The sequence below is a fragment of the Dipodomys ordii genome, unplaced genomic scaffold (genome assembly GCF_000151885.1).
Source record: "Dipodomys ordii isolate 6190 unplaced genomic scaffold, Dord_2.0 Scaffold17, whole genome shotgun sequence".
Lineage (NCBI taxonomy): Eukaryota > Metazoa > Chordata > Mammalia > Rodentia > Heteromyidae > Dipodomys > Dipodomys ordii.
Window position 1 is genome coordinate 15251278 of NW_012267233.1, and position 14392 is coordinate 15265669.

The window sequence follows — 14392 nt, forward strand, 5'->3', positions numbered from 1 at the left end:
ATTCCTCAGCACCACATAAGCAAAAAGAAAAAAGCCAGAAGTGGCGCTGTGGCTCAAGTGGTAGAGCGCTAGCCTTGAGCTGAAGAGCTGAGGGACGGCGCCCAGGCCCAGAGTTTGGGCCCACGAGTGGACCCCCCCAAAAAAAAAATCTGTGAGAATTTTATCTCCAATTAAGAACTAAAAAAAGCCAGACATGGAGTTGTGGCTCAAGTGGTAGAGTGCTAGCTTTGAGCAAAAAAATTCAGATAGCACCCAGGTCCTGAGTTCAAGCCTCAAGACTAGCACAAAAAAATTTAAAAGTAGCATTAGAATACTTGAGTTCTAGTCTGCCTTTTTTTTTTAATACTGTTGTTTTGGTTCTGTTCTTGTGTGTATGTATGTGCATGTGCTGGTCCTAGAACTTAAACTCAGGGCCTGCACACTGTCTCTGAGTTTTTGTGCTCAAGGTTAGCGCTCTACTACTTTGAGCCACAGCTCCACTTGTGTCTTTTAGTTACCTGGAGTTAAGAGACAGATTTTTCCTGCTAGGCTTGTTTCAAATCTCCATCCTCACATCTCAGTCTCCTGAGTAGCTAGGATTATAGGCATGAGCCACAAGCACCAGATTTGCTTTGGCTGTTTATGAAGTGCTACATGTAGAACTGAAGGCCTTATGCCCAGGAAAATGCTCTACCACTGAAAAACAACAACAACAACAAAAAAGAGTTGTTTTGGTTTTGTAGTGCTGGGGATTAAATTTGGGGTCTTGTAAATGTTAGGTGAATACTCTACCACTAAATTGAAACACTAAATTGCTTAGTCTGACCCTAGAATTACAATCCTAGACTACAAAAGGTGGCTAGCACCTATAATCCACATAGTCAGAAGGCCAAGATCTGAGGATCTAGGCTCAAAGTCAAGCCAAGGCAGAGAAATCCATGAGATTCTTTTTGTTGTTGTTGTTGTTGGTTGTGGGGCTTGAACTCTGGGCTTGGCACTGTCCCTGCACTCTTCAGCTCAAAGTGAGCGCTCTACCGCTTGAGCCACAGCGCCACATCCATGAGATTCTTATTTCCAACTGACCAGAACAAAACTGGAAGCAGAGGTATGGCTTGAGTAGTAGGTGCCAGCCTTGACCAAAAAAGCTAAGTGAAAGCATGAGGCCTGAGTTCAAGCCATAGTACCGGTGTGCATGTGTACGTGTGCTCACTCACACACACATACAAAGAAATTGTATTTCTCCTGCCTCCATCTTCCAAGTAGCTAGGATTATAGGCATAACAACAAGTCCAGCTAAATGATAGGATTTAACTATTAACAGAATTTTAGCTTGGAAAGACAAAGCATACCAAGATATATTACTTCAAAATTTGAGAAAAATATGTTTTCAAAGTAAAGTTTACCTTTCTAAAATACTATACATCAGTTCCCCTGATAACTATGGAAAATTGAATGCTTTCCCTAGAAACATACCAATACTAAACACTATTGAGATACAGATCTGTCTCTCTATCTCTCTCTCTCTATCCATCCATCCATCTACCTACCTACCTACATTTTTCTTTTTTGGGGGGTTGGTTGTGGGGCCTGAACTTTGGGCCTGGGTACTGTCCCTCAGCTCTTCAGCTGTAGACTAGCACTCTACCACTTGAGCCTCAGCCCCACTTCTGGCTTTTTCTGCTTATGTGGTGCTGAGGAATCGAACTGAGGACCTCATGCATGCAAGGCAAGCACTCTACCACTGAGCCACCTTCCCAGCCCCCCCTACATTTTTTTTCTTGCAAATTTTAGGCTTGAACTCAGGGCCTGAGTGCTGTCCCTGAGCTTTTTCACTCAAGGCTAGCTAGTGCTCTACCATGTAAGACACAGCTCCATTTCTAGATTTCATGATGTTTAATTGGAGATAAGTCTCACAGACTTTCCTGCCTGATTTCGAACTGATATCCTTAGATCTCAGCCTGCTAAGCAGCTAGAATTATAGACATGAGCCACCAGTACCTGACCAGTATTGGTATTTTGTTGTGGGTTTTTGTTTTGTTTTGTATTTTTGATCAGTCATGAGGAATTCAGGGTTTGCATACTGTCCCTGAGCTCTTTTGCTCAATACTACCATTCTACCACTTTGAGCCATAGTACCACTTCTGGTATTTTGGTGGTTAATTGGAAATAAAGAGTCTCATAGACTTTCCTGCCTGGGTTGGGATGGCTTCAAACCACAATCCTCAGATCCCAGCCTCCTAAGTAGCTAGATTACATGGGTGAGCCACCAGCACCCAGCCAGTATTGATATTTAAAACAAAGAAAATAATACTTAATTTTGGATTTTCTTGGTAAATTTTTTTTTTTTTTTGGTTAATGGTGGGCCTGGGCGCTGTCCCTCAGTTCTTCAGCAAGGCTAGCACTCTACCACTTGAGCTATAGCGCCACTTCGGGTTTTCTGTGGTCTTACTGGAGATGGGCTGGGAAGGTGGCTCAGTGGTAGAGCGCTTGCCTTGCATGCATGAGACCCTGGGTTTGATTCCTCAACACCACAAAAGCAGAAAAAAAAAGCCGGAAGTGGTGCTGTGGCTCAAGTGGTAGAGTGCTAGCCTTGAGGTGAAGAGCTGAGGGAAAGTGCCCAGGCCCAGAGTTCAGGCCCACAAATGGACCCAAAAACAAAACAAAGATTTTCACAGACTTTCCTGCCCGGGCTGGCTTTGAACCATGATCCTCAGATCTCAGCCTCCTGAGTAGCTAGGATTACAGACATGAGCCACCAGTGCCCGGCGGTAAATTTTTTTTGTTGGTTGTGGGGCCTGAACTGTGGGCCTGGGTGCTGTCCCTTAGCTCTTCAGCTCAAGGTTGGCATTCTACCACTTGAGTCACAGCGCCACTTCTGGCATTTTCTGCTTATGTGGTACTGAGGAATCGAATCCAGGGCCTCATGCATGCAAGGCAAGCCACTCTACCACTAAGCTACCTGCCCAGCCCCATCCCTTGGTAAATTTATTATGTAACTTTTAAAACCAAAGTAAATCAGCTCTTCTAAAACTGTTTGGATATTCCTACCTAACTAGCAACATACGCATTAGCATGAAGTATGCTAAATTGATAGAGTGCTATAAAAAAACTAAATGTAGTCCTCAATATGACTTACATTTTCATTTCTCTTGAGAAGATCATCGTCATTGTAAAGAGGTAAGCTGGTCACCATCCATCCAGTGCACAACTTAATTGCACCCATTAACTGTGGACTCCCTGCAAACACAGCTGCAACTGGAGCTTGCCTTCTGCAAAGAACCAAGAGATGCACAATGAAAATCAAGTACACTATTAAGCTCAATGATTTACATCAATTCTGAAATAGCAGGTAGCTTACAATGTATAATACACTGTTTCAATCATTCAGTTAATTTATGGATGCACTTAAAAAACATTATTTTAGCCTAGTACCAAAGGCTTGCACCTATAATCCTAGCTACTCAGGAGGCTGAGATCTGAGGATTGCTGTTGGAAGCTAGTTCAGGCAAGAAAGTCTGTGAGACTTTTTTTTTTGTCAGTCATGGGGCTTGAACTCTGGGCCTGGGCACTGTCCCTCAGCTCTTCAGCTGTAGACTAGCACTCTACCACTTGAGCCACAACACAACTCCTGGCTTTTTCTGCTTTATGTGGTGCTGAGGAATCGAACCCAGGGCTTCATGCATGCAAGGCAAGCACTCTACCACTGAGCTACCTTCCCTCTCTGTGAGATTCTTATCTCCAATTAACTACCAAAAAAAAAAAAGCCAGAAGTGGTGCTATGGCTCCGGTGGTAGAACGCTAGCATTGAGCAAAAAGGTTTAGAGTTAGGACCGAGGGCCTAAGTTCAAAACTCAGGACACACACACACACACACACACACACACACGCACATGCACACGCACACACACACGCACACGATTATTTTGAGTGAAGATACAGAAATTATTTTAATATGTTATTTTCAAGAAGTTGTGCAAGGGAGTAATAAAAAAAAAGGAGCACAGGAAAACAGTAAGTCTAATCATGTAAATGCCATTAAAAATAACAGTAAATTAACAGACAAGAATATACTATTTTGGCTAGTTCAGTGGTGATACTATAAATTCTCAAATCATCTTTTGTAAATATTAACCAACACAACTCAACTGCTACCAGACCCATCTATTCTTCTGCTCCTTCCCTATATTCACTCATGACTATTTATATAACATACGTATGGTCTTTCAAGCCAGGATCATGGCACAAACTTCCAGAAAGAAAATACGTTTAGAATGTGGGAAAACTATAAACACACTCCACTGGATTGTTCTAATGCATCTCTATATCTATCTATCTATCCATCCATCCATCCATCCATCAATGAATGCAGTATAGGGAGATCAAACCTATGGACTTGGACATAAAAACCAAATGTTCTACCATTGAGCTATTTTCTCAGCTCTACCTTTATTTATTCACTTCATATGTTCAACACTCAGCACCCATCTACTATGTACTATGGATAGTGCCATGCTCTGGAAATGAAGAGATATAACTTAGCCACTGTCCTCAGGAAGCATTCAATGAAAATGGACATAAGATAGAATAAATCATATATCAGATAAAAATGTCCCATTTTTTGGTCCAAAATCCATTTGTTTAGGCCTTTGTTATATGTTGAAAATATTATGGTAAATCACAAATATTTGTCTGCCTTGGTTTTATAGTGCTTTGTGATTTACCACAATATTTTCATATGAATAAAATATATATGTAAAATGTAAATATAAAGCATATAAATTTCAAAAGCATATAACTTCTTCTTTTACTTTTTTCCCCTAGTAATGGAATCTGAACTCAGGATTAGGCAGATACTCACTCTACTACGTGTACCACGCCTACAAACCAGAAACTTCTTTTGTTACTGACAACAGAAGGAAGGCTATATTGTCAGTACTCCTCAATGGTAAATACAAGTTACAAAAAGTTTTAATGGATGATCTGTAGAACATTATCTGTAGAACATATATACAAGTCTTTTTAGTAACAAGCCCTCTTTAAAAACAAACAAATAAATAAACAACTATGCTGGGTGCCAGTGGCTCACACCTGCAATCCTAGATACCCAGGAAGCTAAGATCTGAAGATCATGGTGCAGAGCCAGCCTGAGCAGGAAAGACCATGAGACTCATCTTCAATTAACTACCAGAAAACCGGAAGTGGCACTGTGGCTCAAGTGGTAGAGTGCTTGCCTTGAGCTGAGGAGCTCAGGGACAGAGCCCAGGCCCAGATCTGGTTCAAGCCCCATGACCAAAGGGGAAAAAAATAAGAAAAAGCAATACTCATTTCTATGCATCTACTCTACAAACTGACTGTTCACTGCAGAAACATGTTTCTTCTTTTTTGCTCATTTCCAAAGTCTGAGTGTTTCATTCCATTTTCATGTCCACACACACACACACACACACACACACACACACACACACACACGCTGTAATAACAGCTTTTCCTAGTACTATAGTTATGTAATTTGCTTTGACCAACAGAAAAATAGCCAACACAATATAGGCACAGCTTTAAATATGCTTGACCTTCAAACCTGCCCCTAGACACATGGGCAAATCAGTCTGACCCCCTCAGCTGAAATCTAGCCAATCCTAAACTGGTGAAAGAAGTCATGACAGGTTTTCTAGGAGCATCTGAGCTGCTGCTCAAGGTGAGAGAATTCCCACTGTGTCTACCTGCTGACTCCCTAAACTGTGAAAAATAACATTTATTGCTGGTAAACACTAAAGTTTTGTAGCAATCTGTTACATAAACAAATGCACTCATACATTAACAAAAATTACTAAGGGTCTAAGCTGCTTATCACAAATAATGGCTGATATTTGCTATGTTGAAGTTTCTCATTGTGTTTGTAATTTTAGAGCTCAACCTCATGAAAATTTATTTAGGAATTCTGTGTAGCCTGAGTTGAGAAAGTAGCATATCTACCAGGCCAACCCACAACTATTTTTTTTTTTTGAGTAGTTAAAAACTTTGGTAGCTGGGCGCTGGTGGCTCACGCCTGTAATCCTAGCTACTCAGGAGGCTGAGATCTGAGGATCATGGTTCAAAGCCAGCCCGGGCAGGAGATACCGTGAGACTCCTATCTCCAATAAACCACCAGAAAACCGGAAGTAGCGCTGTAGCTCAAGTGGTAGAGCGCTCACCTTGAGCTGAAGGACAGCGCCCAGGCCCAGAGTTCAAGCCCCATGACCGACCAAAAAAAAAAAAAACTTTGGTAATCTTTTTTCTATGTAATTTTTATTTTTTATTTGATTTTATTGTAAAGACGCTGTACAGAGGGCTTACACTTACATGAGTAATCAGCACAATTTTGTCAATATGATTACCCATGCTTTTGTTTTTCTCCCACTAAACTTTCCCTCCAGCACTTCTCCTTCCCTCCCCTGAAGTTATAGAGTTCATTTCCAACATAGTGCCTTGTGAGTCTCATTGTTGCAATGGGTCATCCTTTGTCCTTGTTTCAGCATTTTGTTATTCACCTTCCTTTCCCCAAATCAGATCAATATATATACAAGATTCAGGATACCAGAATCAAAGACAGTGATTGCCAGGGATAAACCAATGGAAAAAGACCACTTTTTATGTCAGTTTCTTGACTTGAGGCTTCCTAGTTTAAAAAAAAGTATAATTTCAAACTACAAACCAATGTGAATTCAGGTGCAATGCTACAAATTAACAAAGAGAATTTCTCTTTACGTCTGTTTGGACCAGGAAAGACACAGCTACTTTGGATATTTTATTATTAGATCCTTCCTTGGCCTTTTAAATCTCTAGGTTACATATTTGTATGGTGAAGGAATCTCAATTCCAGTTCTCTGCTTGCAGAGATCCCAACACCAGATCCCCTATTCTGCTTTGACATTAAAATCAAAACCCAGGGCCTGGGAAGTTGGCTCAATGGTAGAGTGCTTGCCTCGCATGCATGAGGCCCTGGGTTCGATTCCTCAGCACCACATAAGCAGAGAAAGCCAGAAGTGGCACTTTGGCTCAAGTGGTAGGGCATAGCCTTGAGCTGAAGAGCACCTAGGCCCAGAGTTCAGGCCCCAGGATCCATATAAATAAATAAATAAATAAAAATTAAACAACAAAAAACCCTATGGTTATCCAGATCAGCAATTTACTACCCATACAACTCCAACACAAGAATGAACAGTATCCTTTTTGACTATATACAGAAAAGAGATCCAGGCACGGGTGGCTCATGCTTGTAATCCTACCTACCCAGGAGGCTGAGATGTGAGGGTCATGGTTTGAAGCCAGACCGGACAGTACGGTCCATGAGACTCCTCTCCAACCACCAGAAAACCAGAAACAGTGCTGTACTTCAAATTGGTAGAGTGCTAACCTCCAGCGAAAGGACTCAGGAATAGCACCTAGACCTTGAGTTCAAGCCCTAAGAGTACCTATCCCTATTTGATATTTCTAGTGTTGGGTGGGTCTCTCCAACCTCATACTTATCAATATTGTACTTTAAAATAGAAGTAAACTTAATTAGAAAATTAAGGCTGGGCACTGGTAACCCATGCCTAAAATCCTAGCTACTCAGGAGACAGAGATCTGAGGCTCACGGTTTGAAGCCAGTACAGGCAGTGAAGTCCGAGAGACTTGTATCTCCAATAAACTGCACAGAAAAAGCCAGAAGCAGCACTGTGGCTCAAGTGGTAGAACAATAGCCTTGAACAAAAAAAGCTCAAGGACAGTGCCCAGGCCCTGAATTCAAGCCCCAGGACTGGCAGAAAAAAAAAAGAAATATTAAAATGACAAAGCCCAATCAAAGAGTATACTTAAAAATCACAGAATATGGGAACAATGGAAAGTATTATGTTTTTCATTTTCCCCCAATCCCTTGGGTAGCATGTAATGAAAGTTAATAGCTTATTAATAGTCTTGGGCAATTCAATTCTTACTTTATCCAAGTCATAAGCTCCACTGTATCTGGGTCATAGAATTCCTGTAGTTCCGTCAATTCTGTCATTAATCTGGGAAAAAACTGAAATGCACAACAAAATACCCAAAGGATATGTAGGTAAGTAACTGTAAAGTTTAAAACTGTTCAGGTGCTCTAAAAACTAACAAAAGACAAATGAAATTACAACACTATTCTCATTGACTTGAATGTCATGAGTCTCTTTATCCCTTCAGTGATCTACTCATTATTCTCAATTCAAATCATCTATATTACAATAAAATTCACTGCCTAGAATCAGTAAATAATTTTATCACTAGCAACCAATTAAGCATTATATCTTCCACATACACATGTTAAATACATTTCAGATCAGGTAAGTTTTAGGTTTATAGCAATTAGTTTTAGGCTACATTATTGCAAGCCAAAGAATTTATATCATTAAGACTTACTAACACTTTGGAGTAACCAAAATATTTTAAAATATTAAGATGTTTTTACACAGCCATTTCCTTTATCAATTATAAGTTGAATTAACAATGGCATTCAACTACTGATGCATCAGATGGTACGCTAAAACTGTTTGGCACTGCCATCATGTTCTCTCTTTTTTTTAAATGAAGCATTGCTAAGAAAGACTTACTTGGTTAAAATAACGTTTTAATAACTTTCCTATCCTCATATGTAAATTTATCATTACATGATAGCTAGTGTTTTTCAGTAATATAAAAACTTGGTTTTCTTACCTCTTTCCATAAATTGAGACCAATTATAGTAGGTACAACCATGCTCAGAAAAAGAGCCTAAAGCATTAAAGAAAAAAACGAGGACAAGTTATTTTAGAGTATATTTTAGAGGACTGACTCTATGAACAACTGAAGATCTTCATGGCATCTAGTTCATCAAATGAAGTGATAGAGTTATGTGTTTCAAATATAATTCTGGTTTCCGGGTTTCAGCAGAGGTTCACTGGGCTGGGAAGGTGGCTCGGAGGTAGAGTGCTTGCCTTACATGCATGAGGCCTTGGGTTCAATTCCTCAACACCACATAAGCAGAAAAAGCCGGAAGGGGTGCTATGGCTCAAGTGGTAGAGCACTAGCCTTGAGCTGAAGAGCTGAGGGACAACACCCAGGCCCAGAGTTCAGGCCCCATGACTGACCAAAAAAAAAAGCCCGGTGCCGGTGGCTTATGCCTGTAATCCTAGCTACTCAGGAGGTTGAGATCTGAGGATCGTGGTTCAAAGCCAGCCCGGGCAGGAAAGTCCATGAGACTCTTATCTCCAATAAACCACCAGAAAACCGCAAGTGGCACTGTAGCTCAAGTGGTAGAGCGCTAGCCTTGAGCTGAAGAGCTGAGGGACAGTGCTCAGGCCCAGAGTTCAAACCCCACTACTGACAATAATAATAGTAATAATAATTCTGGAGGGCACCGGGTACTGGTGGCTCACACCTGTAATCCTAGCTACTCAGGAAGCTGAGATCTGAGGATCACGGTTCAAAGCCAGCCTGGGCAGGAAACTCCGTGAGACTCTCATCTCCAAATAACCAACAGAAAACCAGAAATGGCACTGTGGTTCAAGTGGTAGAGCACTTGCTTTGAGCTGAAGAACTGAGGGACAGCACTCGGGCCCAAGCTCAAGCCCCACGACTGACAAAAATAAATAAATAAATAATAATTCTGGAGGAGTGACTCAAATGCCCTGAGTTGAAACATCCCTGTATTGACAAACTCACTCTCTCTCTCTCTCTCAACATATGAAGCAGCAAGTAGAGGGAAACTAACACATTTATTATATAAATACAAAGCTGAGGCTAGTAATGTGGCTCAGTGGTAGAAGCCCTAGGTTCAATTCTTCAGTACCACATAAACAGAAAAATCTGGAAGTGCCACTGTGGCTCAAGTGGTAGAGTGTTTGCCTTGAGCACAGAGAGGCTAAAGGATAGAGCCTAGGCCCTGAGTCGAAGCCCTAGAACCAGCAAAAATTAAATAAATACAAGGCTGACCATTAAAAAGGTAAATACTAGTTGGGCACCAGTGGCTCATGCCTATAATCCTAGCTACTCAGGAGGCTGAGATATGAGGATTGCATGTCCAATTAACCACCAGAAAAATGGAAGTGGGGCTGTGGCTCAAAGTGGTAGAGCACTAGGTTTAAGCAAAAGAACTCAGGGACAGGGGGCTGGGAAGGTGGCTCAGTGGTAGAGCACTTGACTTGCATGCATGAGGCTCTGGGCTCAATTCCTCAGCACCACATAAGCAAAAAGAAAAATGCCGGAAGTGGCGATGAGGCTCAAGTGGTAGAGCACTGGCCTTGAGCTGAAGAGCTGAGGGACAGAGCCCAGGCCCAGAGTTCAGGTCCCACGAGCGGACCCCCCCCCCAAAAAAAAAAAACTCAGGGACAGTGTCCAGGTCCTGAGTTCAAGCCCAATAACCAAAACAAACAAACAAACAAAAAACGAAGGCATGGCTCAAGTGGTAGAAGGTAAAAAGAACAAGTGTGTGATCTTGAGTTTAAGCCGCAGTATGGTCTAAAAAAAATGAAACAATTAAAATTAATTTCTACCAAACTCATACTTATTTACATTTTTACTTTTTTCTTTTTTTTTATTGGTCAGTCGTGGGGCTTGAACTCTGGGCTTGGGCGCTGTCCCTGTGCTTTTCAGCTCAAGGCGAGCGCTCTACTGCTTGAGCCACAGCGCCACTTCTGGTTTTTGGTTTTCTAGTGGTTTATTGGAAATAAGAGTCTCATGGACTTTCCTGCCCGGGCTGGCTTTGAACAGCGATCCTCAGATCTCAGCCTCCTGAGTAGCTAGGATTACAGGCGTGAGCCACCGGCACCTGGCTCATTTTTATTATTTTAATTAGATTAACTGACTTATTTATCGTGGCAGTAGTAGTGGTTTCAACCCAAGGCATCAGGCCTGATTTCACTGGTTATTTTTAGGACCGAGTCTTGGGACTGTGCCTAAGTATGACCAACATACTTTTAGGCTTCCTGTCAATAGTGGGAATACAGATACATGCCACCACATTCAGCTTCTCTTCCATGGAGATAGAGTCCTGCACACTTTTCTGATTGGGCTAATCTGGAATTTTCAGCCTCGCGAGTAGTTAGGAAGACAGTTATGAGCCACCACAATTACGTACCTTTCATGCTTTTATTTGTATCAATTGAAATCCTTTAATTATAAATCCAAAATTATTTGTTGTTTATAAAAGGATCTCTTTTTCTATCTGTAAGTCATTATGTATTTTTTCACTCTATTTCAGTAGTATTCAGTATAGTTCCTATTTATTTGCATTTTATATTATATTGAATAAACACAAATAACAGCTCACCAACAATACTGGATGTATACTTCTTAACCGAAGCCACTTGAAAACTGTCATCCAAAGTTCAGGGGAACATACACCAAATGCTGCTAGCATACACACATAAGGAGTCCAAATATATTTTAAGCTGGAAAACAGAATAATCGTGTATCACATATCCCATGGACCTCATGTTTCTGATTCCTCTCTACTGAATTAAACTCCCTACAAAAATACCAAAACGTAAAGGAAGAATGAAAGAAGCTTATTTAGCCTCAAATTTTCAGCAACAGATTGCTATCTAGTGATTAAATAATCAGTAAGACATATGAGTTAAAAATTGAGGATGGAGTTAAAACATTTATATTGAAGAGGGTGTAACAAAACTGTACTCAGCTTTTTTTTTTTTTTGTCGGTCGTGGGGCTTGAACTCTGGGCCTGGGCGCTGTCCTTCAGCTCTTCAGCTCAAGGCGAGCACTCTACCACTTGAGCTACAGCGCCACTTCCGGTTTTCTGGTGGTTTATTGGAGATAGGAGTCTCAAGGTCTCTCCTGCCTGGGCTGGCTTTGAACCTCGATCCTCAGATCTCAGCCTACTGAGTAGCTAGGATTACAGGCATGAGCCACCAGCGCGCGGCTGTACTCAGCTTTTTCAGAAAACAATTTGGCAGAACATAAAAAACTTTTAAATCCTCTTAGATAGGAACACCATTTCTAGCAATCTGGGCTAACATATATAGCCTGGATTATATACATACACATATATACACCTATATGTATGTATATATATACACATACATATGTATACATGTGTACATTATAATTCCTAATATGTATTTAATTACTATACACACAACTTAAGTTTGTTTGTTTTTTTTGAGGGGTCCGGTTGTGGGGCCTGAACTCTGGGCCTGGGTGCTGTCCCTCAGCTCTTCAGCTCAAGGTTAGCACTCTTACCACTTGAGCCACAGCGCCACTTCCGGCTTTTTTTCTTCTTTTTGCTTATGTGGTGCTAAGGAATCGAACCCAGGGCCTCATGCATGCAAGGCAAGCGCTCTACCACTGAGCCATCTTCCCAGCCCACAACTTAAGGTTTTAAATGGAATATGTTTTTACTTTAGTTTTGTTTTTGTTTTGGGGATTCTTCTGTGCAAGTACTAGGGCTACAACTCAAGGCCTGAATGCAGCCCTTGAGCTTTTTTGCTTAAGACTAGCACTCTACCCTTTAAGTCACAGCTCTACTTCCATCTTTTTGGTGGTTAACTGAAGATAAAAGTCCCATGGACTTTCCTGTACACACTGGCTTCAAACAACAATCCTCAGATTTTAGCTTCCTGCATAGCTAGGATTATAGGCATGATCCACCAGTGCCCAGCCTGGACAGGTCTTAAATGTGCATGATCTTTCAGCATCAGCCTAAGTACTGGCATTACAGGTGATCACCACCAAAAATTGCTAATTGGACTCTGAAGTTAAAAAAAAAAAAAGAAAATCTATGATAAGTGACGTGCTAGTAGCTCACATCTGTAATCCTAGCTATTCAGATGGCTGAGATTCGGGGAATCAGGTTCACCCCGCTTAGACAAGAAAGTCGTATCTCAAATTAGCCATCAGAAAATGAGAAGTGAAGCTGTGGCTCAAAATGATAGAAAGCTAGCCTTGAGCAAAAGATCTCAGGGATAGCCACCCAGGCCCTGAGTTCAAACCCCATGATGACCAAAAGAATAAAAAGAAGAAAATATACTCATTACCTGATTTATGTGACTGTAACCTGCTGTATATCACCTTTATAATAACAATAAGAAATAAAAAGAAATTAAAAAAAATTAAAAGTAGCACAAAAAGGAGCTAGAGGAATGGCTCAATAGTACAGTACCTACTCTATGAAGAATGGGCCCTGCGGGACGCAAGTGGTTCACACTTATAATCCTAGCTACTCAGGAGGCTGAGATCTGAGGACTGCAGTTCAAAGCCAGCCTGGGCAGGAAAGGCTGTTGGACTCTCATCTCCAATAAACCACCAGAAAACCAGAAGTGGTGCTGTGGCTCGAGTGGTAAAGTGCTAGCCTTGGGCTGAAGAGCTGAGGGACAGCGCCCAGCCCAGAGTTCAAGCCCCATGACTGACAAAACAAAACAAAAAGGGAGCCCTGAGTTCAAAACTCCAGTACCACCAATAAAAGGGAAAATCTTTGCAAAAACAAACATCAAATAAAGTACACTTACCCTTCTATAACCATTGCAAGAGAACCCAATAAAATAGTGTGGATTACATGATAAATTATTTCTGGTCTTTCTCCAATTCGCCCATCTTCAAGAGTAACTGTTTCTTTGATAGACATGCCACTATAAAAAAGAAATGTATTTTTAAAGTTTAAAAAAAAAAGCCATTTTGTTCAGCATCTTTGAGGGCCATCCCTGAAAATTTAAATTTTTTTGTTTTGTTTTTGTGCTGGCCCTGGAGCTTGAAATTGGGCACTGTCACTGAGCTTTCTGTACTCTATCACTTGAGTCAAACTCTACTTTGGGCTTTTTTGGTGGTTAATTGGAAATAAGAATATCACAGATTTGCTGCCCAAGTTGGCTTTCAACTGCAATCCTCAGATCTCAGCCTCTTAAGTAGCTAAGATTTTTTTTAATTTAATTTTATTTTATTTAAGTAGCTAAGATTACAGGCATGAGCTGCCAGTACCCAGCTAATATTGTTCATAAAAAAGTGAAATGGGCCGGGTGCCAGTGGCTCATGCCTGTAATCCTAGCTACTCAGGAAGCTGAGATCTGAGGATCGAGGTTCAAAGCCAGCCTGGGCAGGAAAGTCAGAGAAACTTTTTTTTTTTTTTTTGGCTCCGGTTGTGGGGCCTGAACTCTGGGCCTGGGCGCTGTCCCTCAGCTCATCAGCTCAAGGCTAGCGCTCTACCACTTGAGCCACAGCACCACTTCCAGCTTTTTTTTCTTTTTGCTTATTTGGTGCTGAGGAATCAAACCCAGGGCCTCATGCATGCAAGGCAAGCGCTCTACCACTGAGCCACCTTCCCAGCCCCCGAGAAACTCTTTTTTTTTTTTTTTGGTCGGTCGTGGGGCTTGAACTCTGGGCTTGGGCGCTGTCCCTCAGCTCTTCAGCTCAAGGCAAGCGCTCTACCACTTGAGCTACA

At 41.4% G+C, this 14392-nt stretch overlaps 1 protein-coding gene across 2 annotated transcripts in view; it reads right to left on the reverse strand.

The window, feature by feature from the left end:
- Dpy19l4 (dpy-19-like 4 (C. elegans)) overlaps positions 1-14392 on the reverse strand; it is a 59676-nt gene that overhangs the window by 4419 nt on the left and 40865 nt on the right. For both annotated transcript variants that reach the window (XM_013012430.1, XM_013012431.1), the window contains exons 12-16: positions 13467-13586; positions 11273-11393; positions 8680-8736; positions 7935-8017; positions 3116-3248 (exon numbers count right to left, since the gene is read on the reverse strand). In XM_013012430.1, the coding sequence (XP_012867884.1) occupies positions 3116-3248; positions 7935-8017; positions 8680-8736; positions 11273-11393; positions 13467-13586 (514 nt within the window). The remainder of the gene's footprint in view (positions 1-3115; positions 3249-7934; positions 8018-8679; positions 8737-11272; positions 11394-13466; positions 13587-14392) is intronic.